General features: G+C 49.8%; 1 protein-coding gene across 1 annotated transcript in view; it reads right to left on the bottom strand.

Moving 5' to 3' along the window:
* Positions 1-9065: 9065 nt before the first annotated feature.
* The window catches only part of SFRP1 (secreted frizzled related protein 1), a 49044-nt gene continuing 30146 nt past the window's right edge, over positions 9066-27963 (bottom strand). The window contains exon 3 of the mRNA XM_081016465.1: positions 9066-15297. Coding sequence (XP_080872591.1) covers positions 14975-15297 — 323 coding nt within the window. The 3' untranslated portion in view covers positions 9066-14974. The remainder of the gene's footprint in view (positions 15298-27963) is intronic.

Genomic DNA, 27963 nt, shown 5'->3' with positions numbered 1-27963 from the left:
CAGCGTGGCTGGCAGGAGTGCTATGTTGTGCTCTTGAATGAAATACAGTCCTATGAAGTCTGCGTTACTACCAGAGTCAATGGTAATCGGCACTTCCATAGTGAGTCCATTGGGTAGTTGGAGCGATGCTGTGAGCTGCACCACTGGTTTGGGCGGGAGGGGGTCTGTGGGCTGCAAAATCTCTGGGGACGGCTTCATTGACTTGTCTGGCTGGGCCCCAGTGCCTCTTCCTCCAGCCAGACTCTGTCGTTTCCCTGCTGTGGTTCTCTCTGCTGAGTTGCGTCTGTTACTGTTGCTGAGGCTGCAGTGTGCCTGTGGAGCCTCTGGGGACACTCTTTCGCCATGTGCTGAGCACTGTCGCAGATGTAGCACTTCCTGTTCCCTCTAGGAGGCTTCGCTTTGACTGCTCCTGGTGTTAGGGCTCTGGTTGCTGACTGAGCCCTGGCGCCTCCAATTTCCATCGGTTCCTCTCCCCCTCCCTGCGGAGGTGTGGATTGCGCACGCGCTGCATCCTTGGGAAAGAGGGGAGGTGCTCTCACTGGCGTACGTCCCCAACGTCCTTCTTCTCTGTTCCATGGACGTTCTTCCAGACGCACCCCAATTTGCAGCGCCCGCCGGACAACCTCCTGAGTGCTCTTTGGTCTCTCCCCCCTTGCAATCTCATCTTTCACATTTGCATTCAAGCCTTCCCAAAAAAGGTCTCTGGCTGGGGCAGAATCCTTCTCCCATCCCAGCGCATGGACTAATGCAAAAAAGCGGGAATGGTACTGCCTTACACTGGCTCTGCCTTGTTTGAGCCCATGTATGTCTTTTCTGGCGATATCAATGTCTATATTTGATAAAAAACACGAATCCATCGCTTTAATGAATGCATCCGCATTTTGGAACGCCGGATCCTTATCTCTCCACAGATTGCGCAGCCACGCTTTAGCTTCCCCATGCAAATGGGACAAGATAAACCCCACCTTCTCTTGCTCATCTCTAAAGTCTTTATCCAGCAGTTCCAGCGCAAACAGCACGTCTGCTCGGAAGTTAGGGTACTGCTGCAAATTCCCATCGAAATGAGATACCAGGCTGCCTCCTCTTTTCCCCAGCCCAATCCCCTCTGATTTGGGTCTCGGTTGCCCCTGCTTAGCAAGCACTTCCAACCTGGCTTGGAGATCCCTGCAGGCGGCAGCTGCTTCCTCTTCCCTTTTCCTGGATGCGAGTACCTCCGCGTTGAGTTGTGTCACTGCATCTTGCAGGGCTGCTAGTTGCTGTTCTGTAGTCATCTTGCCTGACTTTTGTGAGCTCGCGAAGCACCAATCTTCTTCCCTCGCTGCGTCCACTCACGTTACGAGGTTTTTGGTGCAAAACTTTTGGGAGATGGAGCTTACTGTCAGAGCTGGCTCCAGGTCCCAGCTCACAGAGGACCAACGCTAGCCGGCAGTAATGTACAAAAGTCTTTATTGAAGTACAGTCTCCATTTTCAAGCCGCAGCGCCCCAGCTCTACGTCTAGGGGTTAGATCGGCGAAGCTCCATCTGAGTCTCCGCCCCCTGTACACCAGTTTAAGATTCTAGCCTTACTCCACCTCTTCCGTCTCTCCTTTCTCCTCTGGGTCCTGCTACCCCCCGGGGTCCCTTCCTTCCTGGATTCTTCTGACGCTGACGTTGACCCCCCTGACTCCTCCCCCTCTTTTCGGCAGGCTTTGGGACCTGGCTCCCTATCCGGGCTGCCAACTGCGCCGCCCTCCTGTACATTTGAACTTGGCGCGCGCGCCCAGCCTTCAACCTTCCTCTCGACCGTTTCCTCGCTCCCCGATGGAGGCGTGGCCAATCCTGACTCATGTCCTCCCACTGGCAGTGCGCCGCCTGATCCCGATGCCTGGGACTCCTCCCCCCTACTGCACTCTGGTGTGGACGCTGGTCCTGATTTCCAACTGCTGCTCTCTGAGTCCCCTCTGGCCCCTTCTTCCTGGGGTGTCCCCCTAGGCACCCCCCTTGCTCTGACCATGGGAGCCCCTTTCTGTGAATCTTCCGATTCGCTGGAAAGACTCAGAGACCTCGGACCGCTGTCATCGCTAACATTTCCTTCGGACTCCTCCCCCTCGCTCTCTATTTCCTCCCTTTCCTGTGCCTCTGCTCCTGAACCCCTGACAGCAAATGTTTGACCATCCTAGCTCAAGGTAATGTGGCCTCTTGGGGGACCTCCATCTCCCCCCACCTGCCTGACCTGTGGCCTCTCAGAGGACTTCCAGGCCAGGACCTGCCTGCAGCTGAGCAAGTAGGGAAGAGACCAGGACCCCAGGCAGGCAGGCAGGCAGGCGGCCCTGGAAACACCGGCTGCACCAGCTCAGCAGGCCCCCGCGGCTGGGGCAGCGCTATCAAGCCTGCCTGCTCTGGGGACGCCCCTCCCCGGGGGCAACACCAAAGGGGCTTTTCCCCCTGGGGTGGCACTCTAGAGGTGGAAGGAGGTCCTGGGCCAGCTCTCTTGTGATGGAATTATGGTTTTAATGGAGATAGAGTTTTAACTTTGGTGGGTGTGGTTTTATTGGGGGTGGGGTTCTTTTAAATTGTTTTAAAATGTTATATATGGATTTGTATTTTGTATTTGAATTTGTGAGCTAGGATATTATTTAGGGGATTATGTTGAGGAATGTATTTTTTATTAGTTTGTATACATCAGTATTGCTAACTGCTTTAATTATTGTTATTGTGCACTTTGTGCTTTTTATATTGTAACTTTAAGTTGTGAACTGCCCTGAGACCTACGGGTATAGGGCGGTCTACAAATTTAATAAAGTCCAACTACCTAGGTGGTCTCCTATCCCTTTTTTGCATCCCATGTGCAAAATGGCCACCTAGCCCCATGTCCGTTCTAGGGCCATAGGGTCTGCCCAGAACAGAGGCTGATTCTGTCTGCATGCAGGAACATGTCAGGACCTCTTCCAGAAAAAGAAAGAAAAAGGACAATGCATGGAAAATGTTCCTCCTACCAAAAAACAAGGCCAACTTCGAAAAGTTGAAAGCAGACCACAGTTATAGGGGCGTATCCTCTGTAATGAAAGAAAGCTTTTTCCCTATTAATTTCCTTTCTTTCAATTTCCCATGTTACTGCTCCTGCCTAATGGAATTAATTTGTCATTGCAGCATGTTCTGGCAGTATGTTGTTAGTCTGATAGCAACTGTGACTCAAATGACCTGATTATTTTCTTGCGCCATGGAGCAAGCTTTGTGGCAGAGTTCCATAAAGTGTTGTCTAGAACATACAGTATCTGGATAGCAAAACCAATAACAGTGATGTGGCCTTTTCAATGCCTTCTGAATGCCTACATTTTGTGCAGTCAGAAACTGTGTGGGCTGAAGCAGGACTTCACCCAGCATCCATGTGCTTTACCTCCAAACTTTCCCTTGTTTCTTGTGCACCAAGCAAATGAACATGTGGAGGTGAAGAACGGGGCAGTGGGGGCAATACCACTCTCACCCATACATCCAGGCAATGCCTGGTCTAGGTTTCAGAGTACCTTTGGGGGAAACCTCCTCCAGGGGCCCTAGGGTTGCCACACCTTCAGTGCCAGGTAGGTGTGAGTGTCTTTTAAAAAAAAAAAAAAAAGGTCCGTGCAGCTTGCAAGATTCAGGATTAGGCAAATCCATGGAGCAGGCTGCAAATTATTGTATAGACTTTTTGGCAAGCTTCCCCTTATATATTCTACCCTCTCGGACACAGGGCTACAGTTAGAGATTAGGATCCTGGCACAGCTACCTCTTTGCTCATCCCTTACAGAAAATGACTGTTCTCCTGCACTGTCAAACCATGATTTAGCATTATGAGGATTAGTTTATCTTGGGCTCTCATGTCCCCCCCCCCCCACACTCTAGCATGGCCACATGAAGCAAATCAGAAGCTTACAAGCCAGCTACATAAACCACACCTTGTTTTAGTCAACCAAAGTTAAGACTAACCACAGTTCATCCAGGTTTGGATGTCACAAGATACAAGGGTGAGCCTAATATGGAAAGGAAAGCTTTTGAACTCTGCCAGAAGAGCTGGAAGGAAGGGCACACCAGCCTGAGGCTTGCACAGACTCAGCCCCATGAAGCCCATAATGCCAAGCCATGCTTTCATAATACATGGACATGCAAGGCTCGCTGTTCAGGAGCAAAATGGCTAACCTTGCAGTAACAAGGCCTCTGCAGCAAACTCTTTGTGGCACATTCAGCTGAGATGGATGTCTGCAGCCAGCCGAGGGGTTATCTGTCCAGTTCATCTTGTTTGTGGCCCCCTCCTCTTCCCCAGAGGAGCTGTGGGGCGAATTGTCCCCATCATAAGAGAAAGCCAGATTCTTTTCAATAGTTTTTATTTTATTTCTCTCTCTCTCTCTCTCTCTCTCTCTCTCTCTCTCTCTCTGTGTGTGTGTGTGTGTGTGTGACTTAAGGAGTTGTGAATTGATAAAGGCTTCCTACCAGTCTATAAAATCTGCTGATACTTTAGCTTGGCCATAAACTCATAATCGCATGCAGACTATGCTGTGCCTGTAAGTGCAAGCAGATGTATCTCATTGCTGAAATGCTAAATCAAAGCACAAAGGCCCTCGCTGTTATCTCCAATCATCAATTTACATGAAAAGCAAAGGACAGATTTTCAAATTATATCTTTTGCAGAGCAGAACTGAGAGCTTACATTCCTGAAGAAGCAGGACATTGCAAGAAAAACAAAACAGCTCAGAGAAAAATAAAGTTTTGTTACCTGGGGTTTGTTTACTAGGAAGGTTTTTGTCTCTTTTTTAAAAAAAAAAAAACAACCACCACCCACCCACTCTGAATCCCATACCAAAAGGAATCCCTTCCCACCAATGAATTGTCTCTGTATTGTAGAAGAAAGTACTGACTCCTATGGAAAACTGCCACTGATGCAGGGTGTAAAGATGGAGGGAAACATGCTTTGTTCAGCCTTTTTCCTTTCAGTGTCTGATAGGGAATTTCTGCAGTGGGAAATTCTGCTTTTAAAAAATGCTGCCTTCCCAGGCCTGTGGCAGGTCTTCTGGGGCTGAAGTAATGCTCAGCAAAGGTTAGGTTATCAAGCTGACATCTTTTTAGCATTAGCTTTCTTGCCCTACACAATGTCTAAGCAGTGTTGGCTTTCAGATGTCTATATTAGCATGTTCCAAGCAGAAGGCTACCTCCCAATGTGCTGCGTGTGGGAGTTGGGCAACCCCCAGTGCCAGGGAGCTTGCAGGCCTCTTGTTCTGTCTCCCCCAGGGCCCTCCTGCCTTTCAGCAAGGCTCTCAAAAGCCCCGGGCTTCCCTTGGGACAAAGGCAGCTGAAGAGCCTTCCAGCAAGCAGGAAGCAGGGAGCACTCGTGCCATTCAGGGGCAGTCACCCAGCAAAAAAGCAGGAGCAGAACCTAATCTCCTCACAGTTACCCAGGGAGATTATCCATTCTGTGCAGTTTATTGTGACAGAAATTGTCTGTGTTAGTGACAAGGCAAATTGAACCCAGAAGGCTTGGGGGCCGCTAAGGTCCAGGGCATTTTCTCCATCAGAGAGAGAGAGAGAGAGAGAGAGAGAGAGAGAGAAGCTGCCCCCTTTTCAGCTTGCAGCCTGGCAGATTCTGGAGATGGATGCTCTTCTGCTATTCACAAATTTTAGGCATCTGGGGCTCCAGGCAAAGAGTCTGGCCCAATGGCCAGTTGCATTCTGCTCCCATGGACAGACAGGTGAGTCTGCATTCTTGGTTCTTGAGGGAGGCTTCCAAAAGTGTTTTAGTTTAGAAAAAAGCAAATAAGCAAATAACACTGGAATTCATGGACATCCAATGAAGTTGAATGCTGGAAGATGGAGGATAGATAAGAGAAAGTCCTTCCTCCTCCCCCAGGAGGCAGTGATGGCCACCAACCTGGATGGCTTTCAAGGAGATTAGGACAAATTCATGGAGCCTAGGGCTATGGATGCTCACTGGCGATGAGGGCTTTCCTCTGCCTCTCTTCCTCCTTGTATGTCCCTTTGGCCCTGATCTGCTTTCTGTGGCTTCAGCCTTGGCTCTTTGGCCAAAACCCTTATCTCAGCATCTGACCACCTAGAGCAGATCCCTGCTGAGACCAGACACAACTATACCTCTCAGATCTGATCGCTTCCACAATCAAATTCAGTTGATCCTGGCAGAGATAAGTTCCATAGGTTAACTCTGTGCAGCATGAAAAGGGACTTCTTAAAATCTCCCTTGTATCTTCCAACATTTGGCTTCATTGGATTTCTACAAGTTCTAAAGTTATGAGAGAGGGATGAAAACTCTTCTCTGTCCACTTTCTCCAGGCCAGGCATAATTTTCCTTGCTCTTCCGTGCCTTTTCCCTCCACTAAGAAGCCCCAATGCCGCAACATTTCCTCATAGAAAAGTCACTCTGCCCCCTGGATCATTGCAGTTGCCCTTTTCTGACCCTTTTCTGACTCTACAATGTCCTTTTTGAAGTGAGGTGACCAGAACCCTTCACAGAATTCCAAGGGTGGTTGCACCATAGATTTGAATAAAGAAAGATGAGTGAGTGGAATGTCCTTTGTCAACCTTGGGCACAACAGCAAATGACCAATATCACTGCCATCTAGAGATGGTCCTAAATTATCACCATGCCAAAGAATGGAAAGCAGTTCCATAAATGATGTTACCGGCCACCTGAATCCCTGCCGAGCCATTCACAGGATTCCAGGGGTTCTGGCCTTCAGTCAGTGTCTGTGCTCCTTTGCAGAAATGAAGACATGGCTGAGGCTGCAGTAGCTTTAAGAAATATGATGTATTAACCTATTTACTCCTGAATTTAGATGGAGGGAATCTAGATCTTACAGCATGGTCATCTCAAGAGGGGCCTGTTCCCCACAGCAGTGCAGCGCTGGAGTCCAAGGCATCTCTCCCAGCCAGCTTCAGCCAGCCTGCCCAAGATGGATCTCTGTCTTTGTTCACCCCTTTTCTTACCAGTACACCTTGCTAAAGACTCTCTTTTCCTGTCACCTCACACCCAGTTATACTGGCAACCTTCCAAATCTGCTGGATTTGGTATGTCTCTGTTCATACCTCGGAGCAAGTGAGAAGGATGGTTCTCTTGCCTTGCCAATGGCCCTCGATGCTTTCTTAATGGTCCTAAGCTTGGCCAGGTCATCCTGCATAGGCTAGCTCAGGAATTCCTCTGCAGCTGGTATTTTCCCCTTTTGATCCCAAATAATCAGAATCCTACCATGTATTAATTTCTAGGGTTTAGTGGTGCCCCTTCTAAGCCTATAACATCAGTCTAAGAGAATGCCTTCTCCCATGGCATTGAGGTCAGAGAAGGAGGCCTGGCTGGCAGTCGTTACACAGAATGACTCATGCAGCGCCTGGTTCCATAGAAGGGCCTTTTCAGTGGTGGCTTCACATCTGTGGAGCACTCTCCCTACTTCAGGTGCATTGAGCTACACCATGGTTTTCTTTTAGGAAACTGGTGAAGGCGTCACCTTCTAGCCAGCTTTTGGGTGAGATCATCAGTGACTGAACAATTCATGAATAATTTGGCACTGCTGATTATTATGAATTGTAGTGTTTCAACTATCATTATCATTATCATCATCATCATCACTTCATGGGAACTGTGTTACATATCCACGCTATGTTGCTTTTTGTGTTACTCTGTTGTAAACTACCCTGCACAGAGACCCTTGCACCGTGAAAGCCAGCAGATGACCCTTGCTGCTTGACTAGAGACAGATCTGGCCAGGCCAAATCCCTCCATTGCCCATTCATTCTATTTGAGGAGCTCACAGAGTCCCAGGCTGTGGGGCTCCTGGACCCACATTTGGGGAGGGGTGCATGTTGGGGGCAGGTCTGCCAAGGAACAAGCAGATTTCTTACCATTCCCTAAAGAACCCAAGGCTTCGACTGTCTCCCCACAGCCCGGGTCGTCTCAAGCGAAGTCGAGCTGACAGGGTGTTTAGCAAACATTTAAAGCCAGGAAGCTTAATAGCTCTTTCAGGATTATTAAATAAACATTGAGAATGAGTGAGGAGGCAGGCAAAGGAAATGGTGGTGGGATTGGGGGTGGGTGGGGGCTAACATAAACTTTCCAAGGCTTGAGGCCAGGGGAGGTGGAGCAGGGCAGAATCCTGCCAAGTCACGACGGCCCTCTCATAATTTGAGAAATGCCACAAATTCGTGAAACTTTGCACTGCTGTGTCGTGTTAATTTTGGGAGGGAGAGCCATGCAAATGTTTAGTCTGGCGTTAATATTTCGTTCCAATCAAGGCCACCTTCAGGTGGGAGGCCAAGGCATCTGTTCCCAGTCCTGTTGAGGGGGCTGTGTTAAATTCAGTGACACAGCATTTTACACACAGGTGTCATGAGATCTGTGATGGCGGATGGTGACCTGGGCATATCAGGATATAATGAACCTTTTAATCAGCAGCTGGGTGGGTGTGCTAGAAGAGATTTGGGGGGCAGCACACACACACCCATGTTCAAAGGCAGCCAAGGAGGCTGAGCGCAGAGCCACGCGCAGTGTGGCTTCAGTGGCTGGCTCCTTCTGCTCTTCCTGCCATGGAAGGGAAAGAGCGGGGAAGCAGTCCCCGAACAGTGGTGGCGGCAAGAGCAGCAGCAGGAGGAGCCACGGCCACTGAAATTCCATGGCCACCACATCCAGCTCCACCTACAGCTCTTTCCGCGTCGTGATATTGCACACGCAACACCCCCACAATTCTCCTTCGGAAGCTGGCACCTCTGGACCAGAGAGAGATGGGACACTTTCCTCCAAAGGTTTTCATTCTCCTTTCCATGGTGACCCACAGAGGCATAAATAAGATTATGCAGCATTTTTAACAGTCAGAAGTATGGACACATACAATTTTTTTGTTTTGTCCTGCTGTCACTCCTGATCAAACAGGTTTTGCACCATTATCAAACCATGCAAAGAAAACCCGTACAAAAACTTTTAACCAGAGATAGAAATGTGCTAAGAGCAGACATCCCTCTTGAAAACTGTTTTCCAATTGGGGCAGGAGGGGGGAACTATTATCTGTCTCAAGCCCCAGAAAAGGCCCTTAAGTTAAAGGAAGGGCGAAAACTTAGATACAGATACAAAACCTAAATATGGATTTATTTACAGGTGATCACTCAGGTCGCTTGAAACACAACAAACTAGGGTTAGAAAACAACATTTCTTCATAAAAACTTTAGTTAAATGAACGTGAATAGACACAGGGAAAGCACTTGAGAGGGAAACAGAAGAAGTATGAGCCTGCACATAGAAGTGAAGTGGTTCCATCAAACAGTGTGTCCAATTCTGGGCACCAGCTCCGGCCACTGATGTGCTGGAGTCTCTTCTTCCTTGAAAGCCAGATCCTCGGAAATTGGCCTGGGCCCTAAAGTTGCAAGCCTGTGCCTGCTTCCTTGGCAGTGAGACCCAATCAACTCTCTTCTGCGCAGGGTCAGGCTGCATGTTTTGCAAACACCCGAGGTGGCCTCATCCTCATCCTCTCTCGACTCCATTGGTTTCACTCAACAGCAGACCTCCAAGGAAGCAGGCAAAGGGCATTCCCAGTCCTGCTAGATGATATCCTCTTAGCTGGAGATGCTGGGGATTAGACTTAGGACCTTCTGCCACTGACCTAGGAAAAGGGGGAGCTGCCATCTGCCTTGCCAGATCATGGGCCCATCTTTCTCCATATCATCAACACTGACTGACAGTGGCAGACCAGGATTTCAGGGAGAAGTCCTTCCCTTGTGCAATGACCTGCACACAGATAATCACTGGCCCCAATGTGTTGCTGATAGTGCTGATATGGGCGGGGGGGGGGAGGCCTAGTGATGGCTCCCAAGAGAATGTGCTGGAGCTTCCAGAACATCCCTGCACATTTATTGATTACTTTGCTGATCCAGTGACCTCTACTGACACTCCTTAAGAGACCCAGAGCCACTACATTGCAGGACTGAGGGAGGCAGCGTGTTAACCAAATGCAGGTGGTTTGTTTTCCCCACTGAAACAGGTGCTTCCCTTCAGAGCCAAAGCTAGCTCATTGCCACATACATCGCTCTGCACTTCTGCCTTGGACAAGATCCATCATTCCCCTTCGCTGGGGAGGTGGGGCAGAAAATGAAACTTGCCACTTGAAAAAATAGCACAGAAAAATGTTGTGTGTGCGGAAACCAATAGGTTGCCTTCAGTATTCCGACAAACGAAGGTCACCCCAAGAACTCAGTGCAGGACAGCCTGATCCCATGCATGCTTACTCCAAAGTAAGTCCCACTGAGTTAAGCAGGGCTTACACCCAAAAGGTGTGCATAGGACTGCAGCCATTGGCAGAAAATCCAAACGTTTTATTCAACACCCTTATCAGTATTGAGCACAATCTATGTGAACAATTCTCCTGCTCAAGCCCCACTGGAAATGGGCAAGACCACAGCAAAAATAAGCATCTGAGTTGGGCCTGACTACATGGAACAAATCCGATTCTTCTGCCCAGTAGTCCCACAAAATGGAACTGGAAAAGCTTGATTCTGTGATTGGGAGGGAAATAGGAAGAGACCAGGCAAATTTGCCTCGAGCATGTCTTACCTCTCTATTCCCCGAGAGGAAATGCATTTATAGTATCCCTGCTCTTCATATTCTTGCTCTCTCCACCCCACCCCACCCCACCCCGCACTTCCCAGAATTGCCACTGGCAAAAAGCTCCCCTCATTTTTGGCTTGCCAGTTTTATGTTGGGGGGATCTTATACACAATTTCCGTTTTTCTTTATAAAGCCACAATAAAAATGCATAACTTTTAGATGTGAATCCAATATGCAAACTGGAAATATTTGCATATATTTAGCCAATTTGTAAATGTCTCATATTGCCTCATATAACAATGAAGAAGAAGAAGAGTTTGGATTTGATATCCCGCTTTATCACTACTCTAAGGAGTCTCAAAGTGGCTCACGTTCTCCTTTCCCTTCCTCCCCTACAACAAACACTCTGTGAGGTGTGTGAGGCTGAGAGGCTTCAGAGAAGTGTGAACAGCCCAAGGTCACCCAGCAGCTGCATGTGGAGGAGCAGAGACGCGAACCCGGTTCCCCAGATTACGAGTCCACTGCTCTTAACCACTACACCACACTGGCTCTCACAATGGATATTATGCCTGTTTCCAACCTGGTGTCCCGTCCCCCCACATGCTGTTTGACTACAGCTCCTATCATCCCTGACTACTGGCCATGCTAGCTGGGGCTGATGGGAGTTAGAGTTCAAGAACACCTGGAGGGCACCAGGTTGGGGAAGTCTGGGATATTGTGGCAGCTCTGGTTTGGGGCGGGTGGTGAGTCAAGGTACCTGGGAGCCATGGTTGGGCAGAATTTGGCTGCACTGAGTGCAGAGGCCCCAACCAGGCCACCTGCTTTCTCAGCTTTGAACAATGGATGTGTCTTCTGTCCCTTCCCAGCATCCATGAGGAACTGATACCTATCCCATTTTGAATGGTATTGGAAAGAGAAGTCTGTGTTTTGTGTCAGAGACCTTGCACAGAGAATCATGGGGCTGCTGGGGTTGGGCAAATGTTGAGACTGCTTCTCTCCATAGAGCCTTTGCTGGAGTGGGGGACCTGCAGCTCCCCCAATGTTACTGGACTCCAACTCCCACCAGCTCCAGCCAGCCTGACTAATGGCCAGGGATGCCCCACATCTCTGTTTTTCAGAGTAATACAAAGATTTACAAGTAGCCTAAAAAGATTGCCATATGGCATTGGATGTATTTTTCTGCTTCTTGGGTTCTGTTATTTTTATGAAAATCAATATTAATAGAATAATCAAGAAAAAAGCACAAACTCCATTCTTCAACCTCAACATATCTCACATTTAACAACAAAATAACTGAATTTAAGAGGGGGTGGGGTTCAGGAAACAAGAAAATAGCATACTTTAAAACTAGAAAAAGCTATCAAAAACAAAATCCAAGGAAAGGGAACAGGGTTATAAACAATCATGTAACTTGTCCCTCCTGGGAAATAAAAAGGAACCCAGCAAGGTCCAAGCACAGTTAAAATAACTTGACACATTAATTAGCAACAGTTCATTAGATTACACTTTTCAGTAAATAACTAGAACAGGGATGGGCCACTGTCAGCCCCCAGAGCAATGTTCATCTAGCCTCTGGTGATGTTGTCAAAACTGAAGTCAGTATGCAGTAAAAAGCTTCATTCATAAGGACGATAAAAATGTTTTCAAGTTGCAATACATATTCCATACTTTAATGCTACACATCTCTTTTGCTTTCCCTAAGCAATTTGTAAATGTAAAAATTATATTGGTATGTAATATGCTGTTCCTGAGTGCATGGTGTGCTCCATAATTGTGAGGCTGTTAATGCTGGATGGCACCTGGGACAGCTCAGTGGATAGCGCCAGTGGCGGAGGAAGGGGGCGGGGACAGTCCACACTGGGTGCCATCTCTGAGGGGGGTGACAAGAAGGTACCCCGCGGGGTGCTCGTCCCGCCGCCCTGAGCAGAAGATCCCACCGCCATCCGTACGGCGCTTGAGTGTATCAGTGCCGCGCATGCACTGCCGGGCGGTTTGCCCCGCCCCTCGACACCCCACACTGGGTGCCGGAGAGCCTTCCTTCGCCCCTGGATAGAGCATGAGACTTAACCTCAGGTTTCGGGGTTCAAGCCCCACATTGGGCAATGTTGGAAAAGATTCCCGCACTGGAGGGGGTTCGTCCCTTCCAACCCTACAATTCTATGAACATTCCAGAAGGATCTGTTTCTGCAGCAAAATGCACTTCTTTCTCCGAGCCCTCAGACCATTGTGTACAGCAGCCTCCCCAACCTAGGTGGCAAATCCAATGGTCAGAAATTAGGGGAGCTGTAGTGTAAAACAAATGGTTGGGGGAAGGCTGATTTAAAGAATGCCCCCCCCCCCAATGCAGACACCAGTCATTTCTGAACTATGGCATTATTAAACTTACTCTACCCCCATTCTGCCAATTTAACAATTAACTCTTTATCTGCTTAATCCTGTGCCTTGGCAACACACAGGACAAATGGAGTGGAACCCAGGGGTTCTCGAACTGTTTTGACCATGGTTCTCCCCTCCCTTCGTCTGCCTTGAGGAGGCAACCGGAACCCAAGTGCTTCCATGTATTCCACAGGAGAGTGTGAGGGTTGCACACAACCTTCAGCTGGTTCATGTGATGATATGTGGGCTGAAATACTAGCCGAGCTGTGGAAGCAGAAGAGGAGCCAGATGGGGCATTGAACTCCATCTTTCAACAACCACCTATGTGGAAATTTTGTCAGAAGAAAGAAGCTCTTCTGAGCTTCCTCCTTTCAAAACTGAATTGATGAGCCAAAGGGGAGAGATTTCTACCAATCTAATGTGAATTAATGAGGGTCCTCCGGCAGGGGACACTGAACTATGATTAGGGGAGAAATTCAATTCAGTTCCCATTTAAAGATGAATCTATCAATTCCACACTTTCCAAAACAAAACACAATCAGACCCCTCGTTAGGAAGGACTTCCTGATGTTACAAGCTGTGGAACAGACTTGGAAGGGGGTGGACACCCCTTTGTGAGGGCTTTCTTAAGCAGAGGCTGGACGGCCTTTCAGGGAGGGACTGAACTAGGTAGTCTTCTAAATTCACTTCCAACTCTATGATCCAATGAAATGATTTAAAACACATCAAGTAAGCATGACATATGTGGGTGGTCTTAGGGTCCTCATGACTTCCTGTTGCACCTGCAGACACTCAGACTAAAGCTGAGTTTTTGTTTTTTTACAGACTAAAGCTGAGTTGAAATACCTCACAGTTTTTGTCGATGTTTTTGCCTTGCCGAAAGGAAAGAAAGAAAGAAAGAAAGAAAGAAAGAAAGAAAGAAAGAAAGAGATGTATTTCTATTCAGTTATATATTCCGTTATACTGCCCTCAGTTACCTACAGTGGCATCATCACACAGCAAAATCTAACTGGCCACCTCTTGCTATGACACTATCCCATTCACCACAGGATTCCTTACTGGGTGGGATCATCCACATGGATGGTCACTGAAGAAATAGCCAGGAGAAATGACAGAATCAGAAAAAGGAGGTTATTCAGAAATCTTACTTTTTTAGTGAAAACTTACACCCCAGTGACATTGAAGATTTCTCCATGAAAACTGGAGAGCAGCCAGCACAGCTCTGCTGAAAGTGCTTCCTTTCAAAATCACCTCAGTCAGGGGCTTATAGAATCATAGAATTATATATAAAGTTGGAAGGAATCGAGAGGGTCATCGACTCCAACCCCCTGCATTGCAGAAAGCTCAACTCGATCATGCGTGACAGATGGCCATCCAACCTCTGCTTAAAAATTGCCAAAGAAGGAGAGTCCACGCAACACCAGATTTAGGGCAGTGCCCTGCACAGGGCACTGAGCTAAGGGGGCACAACATTGAGAAGATCCATCACTGAGAAGATTCATTTGGGGTGCCAAATTTTAGCCTGGCTCAAAGATTACCCAAATCTGCCCCCATCCACCACCTCTCATGGGAGTCTGTTCCCCTGTTGAACAGCTCTTACTGTCAGAAAGTTATTCCTGTTTAGTCAGAATCTCCTTTCTTGTAACTCGAATCCACTGGTTTGAGCCCTACCCTCCAGAGCTCCCTCTTCCATGTGACAGCCCTTGAGATATTTGAAGACGGCTCTCATATCCCCTCAGTCTCCTCGTTTCCAGGCTGAACATACCCAGGAGGATGGCCTGGGCAGAGGTGCGTGGCTGAGGAGATGTGTCCCCAATGACAGACAGAGAGGCTTGGAGGGCTGCATTTGGACCTGGGCCTGAGGTTGCCCACCCCTGCTCTAAAGGAACAAACAGAAAGAAATGACAAGGGATCAAAGTTCAGTGTCCACCAGGGCAGAAGGAGCCAAAATGTATGAGCCACCAAGTCCAAAAGAAAGTCTGTGCAAGTTCAGGGCCAGCAACAAAACAAAACAAAGAGAAGAGAAGAAATGTTCCAATCCTGGCACCATCTGATCATTTGAAGACGGAGTGAAATGTGGGGCACTCAGGACTTTTCATTTTCTTCATGAACTTTTTGAACTCTTTGTTTTTCTTATCCCACTTGTGGATGGCCGTCAGAAGGTACTGGGTCTTCACTTTGCGCCCCATGATGAGAAACTGGTGACTGAGGTTGTCCAGTTGGTGGCAAGGACAGTCTGCCCCGTTCTTCAAATAGAGCACCAGCTTCTTGAGATCTTTCTTCTTGATGGTGCCCAATTTCAAGGGCTTCTTCTTCTTGGGGATGATCTTCTTGTCTCCATTTTCTTTTTTTACCTCTTTTATTTTCATCTTTAAAGCTGGAAGTCAAAAGAAATGGGAAAAGGAATTTTTAAAACTCTTACCCATCAGGCACATGTGATCATAGGGCAGGTGAAAGCAGGATCCCATTTCACTGCATGGAATGACTTCATTTCTTATACCACAAAATTAATAAGACATGAACACTGATGCAGCACGCATCAACTTGAAAAAAATAACTGTGGGAAAGGTCAAGAGATGAATTATTAATAGGGGTTAATAGATAGGTTGGCATTATGATTTGCAGGTCTTGGTGTCAGCAATCAGGGAGTGGAAAGGGGTCATCTGCTCTCTTCGTAACAAAAGTGGGAGGAAAGATAAAATGTTATTTTCCTGTTGCAACTTCCTGTTGCAGATAGTTTTCTATTGCAAAACTTTATAATAAAAAGAAATAATTGAGAAATAAATGAGTGCTAGCCTCTTACAGAAAACAACAATAGCCAAGTGTCCTGTGGCCAAAGATGGAGGGATATTGCATATCCCTATATGTGTGTACATACATTTCACCCAACGGCATCTGAATTTAGCACAAACAAGCTTGTTCAAGTCTACACTCACGGTCTCTTAAGTTGTGATCTTCTGTCAATTGCATTGAGGCAGCAATCAAAAAACCAAGGTTTACCTTGATCACCCTGACTTTTGAGCAGGCCTGCATAGGATTGCACTGTGAGCGATCCTAGATATAGGAGCTTTAGTAGCACCCAATCCTTGCAGTTTTGATTGCAACTTGAAACAGAAGAGCAATGCCACTTCCAAAACTCTGGAACCCAAGTGAACTTTTGCAGCCAGACAGGCAGGACTGCCCCTCTCCCTAGAGCCAAGCGCTGTGTGGGTTGTTTGTGCACATTTGTGTAGTGGGGCCAAAAGGTCAAATGTTCCTCTCCATCTCACTGCAGATCTCTCATTTCCAACTGTGGCTGCAATTTTGTGAAATTTTAAAGAAACAGATAGTGGCCAATCAAATGCCTGTGGGAAACCCATGAGCAGGACATGAGCACAGGATCACTCTCTCCTCTCTCCACCTGCAGCTGTCAGCAATCCAGAAGCACAAAGCAGAGCAGTTGCAAATATAGTCACCCCACTCTGGCTTTTGCAGGTCTGGAAGGTACACATAAAGTTAAGAAGAGTCACACTGCCTGCTCCACTCATTTTTGCCTCCGGCACACACACACACACACACACACACACACACACCCCGCGCGCAATGCAAGTGGTTCTTGGAAGGTTGTCTTTGAGGTCATGTGGCCCTCTGGCTGATAAGGCTTGTGCCCCACTCCTGACCTACACAGGGCCACACCTCCCCCACCAACACCACCACTTTAAATACCGGTCAAAATCCACCATTTCTGTGAAGCCCTCAGATTAACTCCTTTGTCCCTCACTCCTTTCAGAAACTAAACCTAAGTATGTGGAACTGGATGTGTCTCATGTTGGAAATGCAACAGCAGAGATCATTCAGTGTATAACTCATGGGTTAATTCTGTTGGTGTTAAAGTCGACTAGCTAAGAAGGGGAATGATGGAGATGTTGCTTAGCAACCAGGCAGAATGGCTTAATCTTTGCTGAAGTGCTGATTGACTGTACAGTTCTGCAAAAACTTTTCTTCTGTATGTCTGGTTATATGTCTGCCTGCTATAAACAAGGTCTGCTCCTTTCTTCTCAAATTATACACTGTTTTTGCTCAGTTTGCTCAGTAAAGTGTTTATCGGGGATTTTCTCTCTGGACTCTGCCTGTATTATTTAAGTGACTTTGCTAAACTCCAACCCAGTTGCCTGTTACTCCTACCTCTGTCTCTTCGCACCCATCTCTGCTGTTCCTTTCTTCTGTCATCTCCCTTGCTTTGAAATTTACACTGTGAACTTTTTTCAGGGCAGGTCTTTCCCTTTGCTTCCTTTACTCTGCAAAGCACCATGTACAACCAAGAAGGTAGCACAACAAGAAAAGGGCGCACGGATGATGCACCATGTTTCAAGCGTGGTGCAATCTGCAGACTGACTAGTCCTGCTGAAGGGCCATATGTGCTTGAGCAACAAACAGAGCCAAGCGGGAGAGAGAAAGGGCATGTTTAATGCACAACACATTGACGTCCTGTTTGCCCTATTAAACTGAATTCCGTCACACCGTCACCCGCAAAGGAACATTCACTGGGGGCTGAAGCTGCAATCCATGACTCAGAGAAAGCTCTGTGCCCAGCTGAGAATATTTTCCATTTAAGTCACAGCAAATTAGCTTCTCTCCCCCCCCCCCCAACACACACAAGTCTGGGGCTGTGCCTGCAGTGGCAAGCTGTCCCGAGCACCTTCACTCTTGGGGTGCAGAGCGGGAAGGCAGAAACTGCATCTTCCCGAGAGAGCAGCACCACGGCATGCCTGGCTGTCATCCACACAGCTTTGCTGCTGACTTGTCAACAAAGCCCAGGCAAAACGGGACCCAAGAGTTGCAGCACCTTAAGCACAAACAACATTTATGGTTGCATAAGCTTTTATGGGCCAAAGCCCCCTCCATCATATGCCTGGAGAACATCAGCCACAGATTGGATCCTCCAGGGCCACATGCAACTAAAGCAACGGAAAAAGCTTAAGCGGTTGAACATCTTGTTCAGTTCATGGTACAATCTGCGCTCCCAGCTGTACATATTTCTCTTGCCTTGACCTGGTCCTGGCTTGGTCTCTGAGGGGGAAGGCAGATGCCCAGGGCAGAGTTAAGATAGCAAAAGGCCCGTCAGGGTAGGGAGCCAAAGCAGGAAGCTGCCTTACACAGAGCCAAGGGGCTGGTCTCTTCCAATAACTAACAACTGGCCATGGGGAGCTTATGTACCTTCATAAGCCAGACTCTGTCAAGTTAAAACGGGTTAGCCCAGCCCTCTTGGCCTTTGCAGAGAGTGAATGGCAAGGCCTGGCCAGGCACAGCGGGCTCCAGCACCCTCTGCACCCTGCCCTGGGGGACATGGGAGCATGCTCCACTGCTGCCCCTACCTGAAAGCCGCTGCCATTCAGCGTAGAACAGGGACAGCCACATGGTGTCCTCAAGATGTTGGTGAACTCCAGCTCCCATCAGCCCCAGCTGGCAGGTCAGGGATGATGGAAGTTGTAGTCCAAAAACATTGGCTTTCCCTGGCACAGGCAATGCTGAGGTGGGTAGGCCCATCGTCTGACTCAATATCAGGCAGTTTCCTATGCTCCTATTGGTGGGATTTCTACCAGATTTCAGGGGAGGAACTTACATTTTTATTTTTATTTTTACTGAATTTATAGACTGCTCTATACCCGGAGGGACGCAGGTGGTGCTGTGGTCTAAACCACAGAGCCTAGGGCCTGCCGATCAGAAGGTCGGCAGTTCAAATCCCCGTGACGGGGTGAGCTCCTGTTGCTCGGTCCCTGCTCCTGCCAACCTAGCAGTTCGAAAGCACGTCAATGTGCAAGTAGATAAATAGGTACCGCTCTGGCGGGAAGGTAAACAGTGGTTCTGTGAGCTGCTCTGGTTTCGCCAGAAGCAGCTTAGTCATGCTGGCCACATGACCTGGAAAAACTGTCTGCGGACAAATGGTGGCTCCCTTGGCCTATAGAGTGAGATGAGCGCCACAACCCCAGAGTCGTCTGCGACTGGAATTAACTGTCAGGGGTCCTTTACCTTTACCTTTATACCCGGAGGTGTCAGGGCAGTTCACAGAATAATTTCTTTTTTTAAAAGAACTGTTTGCTGCCACCCCTGCAGTGGAGGAAGGAGAGCTCCAGGCCCTTCCCAACATTTGCCCACCTAGCTTTTCTGTATTTCCAAATTTAGTTGTTTTCCACCCATTCCTGAGGCAAGTCCACTGTCCTGCATAGCCCTCATAGAATCATAGAATCACAGAATCATAGAGTTGGAAGAGACCACAAGGGCCATCGAGTCCAACCCCCTGCCAAGCAGGAAACACCATCAGAGCACTCCTGACATATGGTTGTCAAGCCTCTGCTTAAAGACCTCCAAAGAAAGACCTCCCTCATCCCACCTGGAGGTTGGTCCGGCTACTGCAAGGACTCCCTTTATCGTTTTCGCCTGCAGAAGTTATTGGGCAAACGGCCAGAGGAGAAGACTGGCTTGGAAGTCTTTACTCTCCTCTGAAAAAAAAGCCTTCACCCCCTAACCCTCCACTGCAAGCACCGCCAGGGAAAGAGTAGAGTTTAAATACAGCCACTTATCATCACAGATCTTGGCTTTTGGCCTTCAGTGGAGCTGCCAAAGCAAATATCCCTTTGCTGGTTCCCCAGCTTCCCCATCAGCTCAACACACGCTTGAGCATCCTGTCCCAGGTGGGATCCCTGAGGTGCAAATTACTGAGAAACTGGAATCCCGTCCAGATTAATGGGCGTTCAGCCACTCCACTGAACCCTGCACCATTCGGTCATCCTTCATCACAGCCATTATTCACCCAGAAAAGAGCTCAGCAAGAACTTAATTATAAATCAGCATGTACAGGAAATACCCAGATGGATGCAGCTAGGCAAAAGAAAAGAAGAATGTACGAATGCAGTGAGTTGCAGTAGGCTATGGGCATCAGAGGACCAGGTAAGAAAGGTGTTATGTACTGAGTTGAATAGGATCCAAACTGCAGCAGTCTGATTGGTCCTAGAACAATAGGATCCAAATTGCAGCAGTCTGATTGGTCCTAGAACAATAGGATTCAGAATGCAGCAATCTCATTGGTCCTAGAACAATGCAGCAGTATGATTGGTTGGCAGGAACCACCCAATCATGCTCCAGATATAAGTGAATCCACAACCTGATTGGCTTACAGTAGAATTCCAGAATTAGCCAATCATGTGCAGCCCATTGTGTAAATAATGTATATAAAGCAGATACTTTGAGGGGACATTCATTCATTCCTCCTCACCACTATGAGCTGAATAAAGAGCATGAAATCACTTTGCGACTCTGAGTATATTTCACTGGCGACGAAGGTGGGATCCCGCTGAGCTGACTGCCACACACAGCACCGCAGCACCGCCACCTGCCGCACCGCTGCCTCGCACCGTGTATCCAGGCTTCAGCTCCGGGACACAAGGAACTCAGAATGGCAACCGACAGCAGCTTCTCGCCGTTCAACCCAGCATCTGGAGACTGGGAAGCGTACGCCTCCCGTTTCACCTTCCTCCTAGAAGCCAAAGGGGTCACCGATGAAGAAGACGCCAAGAAGAGGGCGATATTCTTCAGCATCTGCGGAGAGGAGACGTTTGAAATCGCCCGGGCTCTCCTTGCACCTGAAGACGTCACTACTGTTCCATACAAAACAATAATGGAACAGCTGAAGGGGCACTTTTCGCCGCAGCCCTCAGTGGTGGCTCGTCGAAATGCCTTCTACGCAAAGCGGCAAGCCCCTGGGGAAACCATAACTGGGTTTGTGACCTCTCTCCGCCAAGCCGCCCGGTTCTGCAACTTCTCAGAGCTGGAGAACATGCTTCGTGACCGCCTCGTCGGTGGCCTGAAGGATGAGAAGCTGCAACGACGCCTCTACGCTTAAGAAGGACCTAACGTTCCAGGTTGCTCTGGAGGAGGCCCTGGCAACGGAAACTGCCAAGAGGTTGACGCAAGAGGCATGGCTGAGCCTGCCATCCACCACGAAGACCTCACCGACGACTCAGGATCTGACAGGGAGGAGGTGCACCGAATACAGCAGCGCACACAAGCAGCCCACATACCACAGCTGCCTCGAAGAGAAGGAGGGAACTGCGCAAGCTGCGGGGAAAGTCACGAGAGGAGGACCTGCCGTTTCCGCAACGCAGAGTGCAGGCAGTGCAGAAAATCGGGACACATCGCCCGGGTGTGTCGAGCTCGGCCCACCCGACGCCAGGCATCAGATGACCAATCCAAGAGCCCCAGATCCCGGGGCCCAACGCACCAAGGCAACTCGACGGAGCTCACGGACTTCCAGGTATACCAGTTGCCCCACCCCAACGTAGAGAAAATTTATGTAGAGGTACAGATAGAGGGGGCCCCATGCCGCATGGAGCTTGACACGGGTTCAACTCTATCCATAATCTCGGCAAGGACCTTAAGGAAACTGTGTCCTACTGGGGGTCCCAAACTCAGGCCGGCCCCATTCACCCTCCGGGACTTCCAGAAACGTAAGGTCACCACAATGGGGGTGGGGACCTTCAGGGTGCAATACCGAGGGCGGACGCAGCAACTGGACTTGCTTGTGGTCAAGGGCCCCTACATTAGCTTACTGGGATTGGCATGGTTTGGTCCACTGGGGCTAGCCATCACCGGGGTGAACCACACTACCTTACAAGTGGATGTGGATGCCATATGCAAGGAATTTCCAGGGGTTTTCGATGGGAAATTGGGACAGTATACGCCCCCCCCATTGCTCTACAGCTTGACCCCGCAGTACAACCGGTCAGGCTCAAGGCCCGCCGGGTCCCGTTCGCCCTGAAACCCCGTATAGATGAGGAATTGGACCGGCTTGTGGAGCAAGGAGTGCTGGAGCCGGTGCCTAATGCCCCCTGGGAAACCCCAATCGTCACACCCGTCAAGCCTAATGGTTCGGTCCGCATCTGCGCAGACTACAAATGTACCATAAACAAGGCCCTCACGGCCCATGCATACCCAGTGCCAGTGGTCAGCCATGTCCTTGCCACCCTGGCTGGGTCGAAAATTTTTGGCAAGCTGGACTTGGCCCAAGCATATCAACAGCTGCCAGTAGATGAGGCCACAGCAGAGGCACAGACGATTGTGACACACAGAGGAGGGTTCAGGGTAAAGCGGCTGCAATTCAGTGTCAGTGTGGCACCAGGCATATTCCAGAATCTAATGGACTCGCTCCTTAAAGGGATTCCTGGCGTCACCCCCTTCTTCGATGATGTGTTGATTGCTGGGCCCACACCAGAGGAGTTTGAGGACCGCCTCCACACCATTCTGCACCGTTTCCAGACGGCGGGTCTCAAGGTGAAGCGGGAAAAATGTCTACTAGGAGTGCCTCAGGTGGACTTTCTGGGATTTATGGTGGACGCAGAAGGGGTCCACCCAACTGGGGACAAGGTACGGGCCATTTGTGATGCCCCAGCGCCCAAGAACAAGACTGAACTTCAGGCCTTCTTGGGACTATTGAACTTTTACCATTCCTTCCTTCCCCACAAGGCGGCGGTAGCGGAGCCCCTACACAGACTCCTGGACAAGCGGGCCCCTTGGGTGTGGGGCCAGCACCAGGAGGCTGCATTACAGGCAGTCAAGGACTTGCTTGTCTCAAACTCAGTCTTGGCACACTTCGACGAGAGGCTGCCGGTGGTGCTAGCATGCGACGCCTCGCCCTATGGCATTGGCGCTGTCCTGGGACACCAACTCCCGGATGGAAGAGAGGTACCGGTAGCATACTTTTCCCAGACACTCAACGCAACCGAGCGGAACTACTCGCAAATAGACAAGGAGGGGCTGGCAATCATGAAGGGAGTAAAAAAATTCCATGATTTCTTGTACGGGCGACCCTTCACCGTGGTGACTGACCACAAGCCGTTGCTTGGCATGTTTGCCCCCGAAAAGCAGACCTGCCAAGTGCTGTCTCCTCGCGTCCTCAGGTGGTCATTTTTCCTTGCCAGCTACCAGTATGCACTGATTCACCGCCCGGGGAAGGCAATAGGCCATGAGGACGCCCTCAGCAGGCTACCACTACCGGAAACAGGCCCCGACCCAGCACCTGCACAAGAGGTTATGAGCCTGGAGCTGCTTCCCGACCACCCCATTCAGGCACAAGAAGTTGCACACCATTCCAAGAAAGATAGGGTCATCTCCCAGGTCCTGGACTGGGTGTGGAGGGGATGGCCCAGCAGCAGCCCTGGGCCAGAATTGCTGGCTACACAACCCGCAAACATGAACTGTCAGCCCACAAGGGGTGCCTGTTATGGGGAAGTAGGGTCGTTGTTCCCCAGCCCCTCCACAAAAGGGTCCTCACAGCCCTACACGAGACACACCCAGGGGTAGTAAGAATGAAGGCCCTTGCCAGGAGTTATGTGTGGTGGCCGGGGATCGACGGAGAAATAGAGGCCTGGGTCAAACACTGCCAGGCCTGCCAAGAATCCCGCCCAGATCCCCCAAGGGCCCCAGTCCAGTCCTGGGAGTCCGCCCGAGCACCATGGTCACGCCTGCATGTGGACTTCGCTGGCCCCTTTCAGGGGAAAACATTCTTCATAGTGGTGGACTCCTACACCAAATGGCTGGAAGTCGCACTGGTACCGTCCACTTCTACATCCGCAGCCATCCGGGTACTACGCAGGCTGTTTGCAACGCACGGGCTCCCTGACACTCTCGTCTCAGACAACGGGACTGCATTTACGTCAGGAGAATTCCAAACCTTCACAGCGCAGAACGCCATCCGCCACATCCGTTTGGCGCAATTCCACCCTGCCACCAATGGCCAAGCAGAACGCATGGTGCGGACCACCAAGGACACCCTTCGCCGCATGACGCAAGGGGATTGGGAGTACCGCCTTGCCACATTCCTCCTAGCACAGCACAGCACCCCCAGCTCAACGACTGGCCAGAGCCCCGCTGAACTACTAATGGGTCGGCGCCTTGCAATCAGATTGGACCGCCTTCACCCCAATAGAGCTCAGGATGAGGTAGTGGTGAGGGAAGGCAGGAACCCCCGGACCTTCGAGGCCCAGGACCCAGTGTACACAAAGAATTTTGGGGCAGGCCCAGAATGGGTACCCGCCACAGTCACCAGGGTCACTGGCCCCGTGTCGTACGAGGTGCTAACGGATGGGGGGCAATGCTGGCGCCGCCACTGCGACCAGATACGGCAACGATTCCCGGGAGAAAACCAGGAGGAGGAAAGGTCAGAGGAGTCCCAAGGGAACAGAGGGGCAGTGAGGCCCATAGAGCAGGAGGGGCCAGCAGGAGAGGCAGAATCAGTAAATACAGAGAGGACCCGCGAGGCCGAAAGGACACCGGAACCAGAACCACGACTGAGCGAGCCGGTTGCGCCAGACCAAACAGGCCCATCACAGCCAGCATCCTTGGAACACGAGCCAGAACCTGAACCCCGGACCAGGGAACACCACAGGCCGCAACGCACACGTGGGCAGCCGGCGTACCTCGAGGACTATGAATGCAACCTCCCGGGCAGGACTGGAACTTAGAGGGGAGGGTAGTTATGTACTGAGTTGAATAGGATCCAAACTCCAGCAGTCTGATTGGTCCTAGAACAATAGGATTCAGAATGCAGCAGTCTGATTGGTCCTAGAACAATGCAGCAGTATGATTGGTTGGCAGGAACCACCCAATCATGCTCCAGATATAAGTGAATCCACAACCTGATTGGCTTACAGTAGAATTCCAGAATTAGCCAATCATGTGCAGCCCATTGTGTAAATAATGTATATAAAGCAGATACTTTGAGGGGACATTCATTCATTCCTCCTCACCACTATGAGCTGAATAAAGAGCATGAAATCACTTTGAGTATATTTCAAAAGGGATGCTCAGCTGTAAGCAGGACTGACTCTAGACATTTTGCTGCCTGAGGCAAAGGCGAAGGTGACCCCCACACCCTCCCCATTCCACATACAGAAACAGACCAAACTAATGGCTGAATCAGGATAGAGTCCTCTTCTGCACCTCAGGGCGCCAGGCTTCTGAAGGGGTGCAGGGTGGTCCCCACGGAACACACAGCTCTGTCCTCCGGCATTTCATCTCACTCCCTCTTCCACCTGATGCCTGCTTGCCACTCACTCAAGCATATGCCACAATGCGGCAGTGGCACCGGCCTGCACCCTGTGGGCAAAGCAGCACACACAGGTGGGCGCAAGGCCTGCTGTGATGCACAGCCCACTCATGCAGCCTGGGGGCTTTCCTGGCAGTGCTGCCTCTGGTTACCATCCACAGCAGGTAATCCAGGAGCGGGGGTGGGGGGTGGCATCATCATGTGAGCTTCATGTGAGCAGCTCTTTCTACAAGAAGGGATGGGGGTGAACAGCAGCCTCGTGAGCCCCCATCAAGCCTATCCCTCTGCAGTTCACCACCCTGCCGAAAGAATCCTTAAGAGGCTGACCTCCAGGCTGAAGCTGAGCCCTTTCTGTGGCCTCCTGCCTGGCAAACTCTCTCCACCTTTGGGGTGACACAGTAGGAGCAGTAGGAAGGGCAATCCGGCTTGGAGGAAGCTGCCTCCGTCCTCCCTTCCTCCTCTAACGGGGGCACTGGGCAGTGGAGGTATGGCTGAGTCCTGTGAGCAGTGGCAGGAGCAGCCCTAGCTTCTCTTCCTCGCCTCCAGGGCTGCATAGGAGCTGTGCCCCGGCACTAAGGCGGAACAGAGCTACCTCAGGTGCCTCACCCGGCAGGAGCCAATGCTCCAGAGGGTGGCTCCCCGTAGTCACTGCTTGCACGAGAGGCCACTACTGATGTGAGCCAGAGCTGGCGGTGGCCCAGAGCAGCTCAGGGGAGAGGCTGTTCCATGAATGCCCTCGACTCTGGGGAGGTCAGTGCCTGGCGAGGCCAGCAACACTCTGGGGCTCCTTGTTTGCATGCACAGTGCCATGCGGTGCCCCGGCTGATGCACTCTGCCCTGGGCAGCGACGCTCACCTGGCCTTGCCATACAGTGGCAGAACCTGCGCAAGGCGTCCCCAATCATCTGTGGGGGACTGGCTGGCTACTCCACCAGTTCAAACCGGTTTGAAGTCCACATCCAGGAATCAACAGTCGCCTGCTTCTTCCTCCCCACCTTATTTTCTCCTTCCTTCTTATTTTCAGGCATCGTGATATATCATTATATCACAATGTTTAGCTGGTGATATATGACGATATATTGCCCAGCCCTACCAGGAACTCAATCTTCTTTCCCTGGACTCATTAAACTCCTCCTTCCCTGACTTTCAAGCCAAAGCATCATCACTAAGGATGGGGGCAGGGAATCCCACAAGTCCTGGTGCTAAGTAGAAGCACCAGGCCTTCCTGCCCAGATTCCCTATGCAGGGAACAGGACGGGGCTTCATTCTGCATTGCCAGATGACCACTCTGCTGTGGATTTTCATTCAAGTGGTCTGAGGGAAACCTCTTCTGTCATTTTGCTTTTTTAAAGCAATTTTGCTGCCAGCTAGTGATAATAATAATAATAATAATAATAATAATAATAATAATAATTTTATCATTTATACCCTGCCCATCTGGCTGGGCTTCCCCAGCCACTCTGGGCGGCTTCCAAAAAAATATTAAAATACTGTAATACATCAAACATTAAAAGCTTCCCTAAACAGGGCTGCCTTCAGATGTCTTCTAAAATTCTGGTAGTTGTTGTTCTCTTTGACATCTGGTGGGAAGGCGTTCCACAGGGAGGGCGCCACTACCGAGAAGGCCCTCTGCCTGGTTCCCTGTAACTTGGCTTCTTGCAGTGAGGGAACCCCCAGAAGGCCCTCGGTGCTGGACCTCAGTGTCCGGGTAGAACAATGGGGATGGAGACGCTCCTTCAGATATACTGGACCGAGGCTGTTTAGGGCTTTAAAGGTCACCACCAACACTTTGAATTGTGCTCAGAAACGTACTGGGAGCCACTGTAGTTCTTTCAAGACCGGTGTTACATGGTCTCGGCAGCCACTCCCAGTCACCAGTCTGGCTGCCGCATTCTGGAGTAGTTGTAGTTTCCGGGTCACCTTTAAAGGTAGCCCCACGTATAGAAGGATTTGCTGGAAATACGATCTGAACTAGAATACAAAATTGGGAGGTGAGAGGAGATCATGGAAATAAGTAAAGGGAAAAGGTTATGTAAAGGTTTAATCTGTTTTTGTTTTATTTTAACTCAATGCATTTTTATATTTTTTGTTTCGTCTTTTTTTTTACTCTATTTTATTGTTCACTTTTTTCTTGTTATTTTTTGCTTTGTTATGTTTAAATCTTTCTTTGTATTTTGTATTGTTGTTTTTTTGTAATTTTAAACTTGGAATAAATATCATTTAAAAAATAAAAATAAAGGTAGCCCCACGTAGAGCGCATTGCAGTAGTCCAAGCGGGAGATAACCAGAGCATGCACCACTCTGGCGAGACAGTCTGCGGACAGATGGGGTCTCAGCCTGCGTACCAGATGGAGCTGGTAGACAGCTGCCCTGGACACAGAATTGACCTGCGCCTCCATGGACAGCTGTGAGTCCAAAATGACTCCCAGGCTGCACACCTCGTCCTTCAGGGGCACAGTTACCCCATTCAGGACCAGGGAGTCCTCCACACCTGCCTGCCTCCTGTCCCCGCAAAACAGTACTTCTGTCTTGTCAGGATTCAATCTCAATCTGTTAGCCGCCATCCATCCTCCAACCGCCTCCAGGCACTCACACAGGACCTTCACCGCCTTCACTGGTTCTGATTTTATAGTTATATAAACTATATATATAAACTATAGTGATAGTTATAAAAGAAGAGCCTGCTGGATCAGGCCAAAAGGGGTCCATCTAGTCCAGCCTCCTGTTCTCACAGTGGTCACCCAGATGCTTCAGTAGGAAACCCACAAGCCGGAGTCGAGCACAAGAGCAGCCCTCTCTCTTCCTGCACTTCCAGCAACTGGGATTCAGAAGCACTGCAGCCTCCATTCAGGCAGAGGAGAGCCTGGCTGGCAGCCACTGATAGCCCTCTCCTCCTCCTCCTCCTCCTCCTCCTCCTCCATGAATTTGTCCAAACGTCATCTAAAGCCCTCCAAGTCTGCAGCCA

Source organism: Podarcis pityusensis (genome assembly GCF_964106645.2).
Source record: "Podarcis pityusensis genome assembly, chromosome: 8".
NCBI lineage: Eukaryota > Metazoa > Chordata > Lepidosauria > Squamata > Lacertidae > Podarcis > Podarcis pityusensis.
The sequence above is the reverse complement of the archived record's forward strand: the minus strand, read 5'-3'. Positions and strand labels throughout refer to the sequence as shown.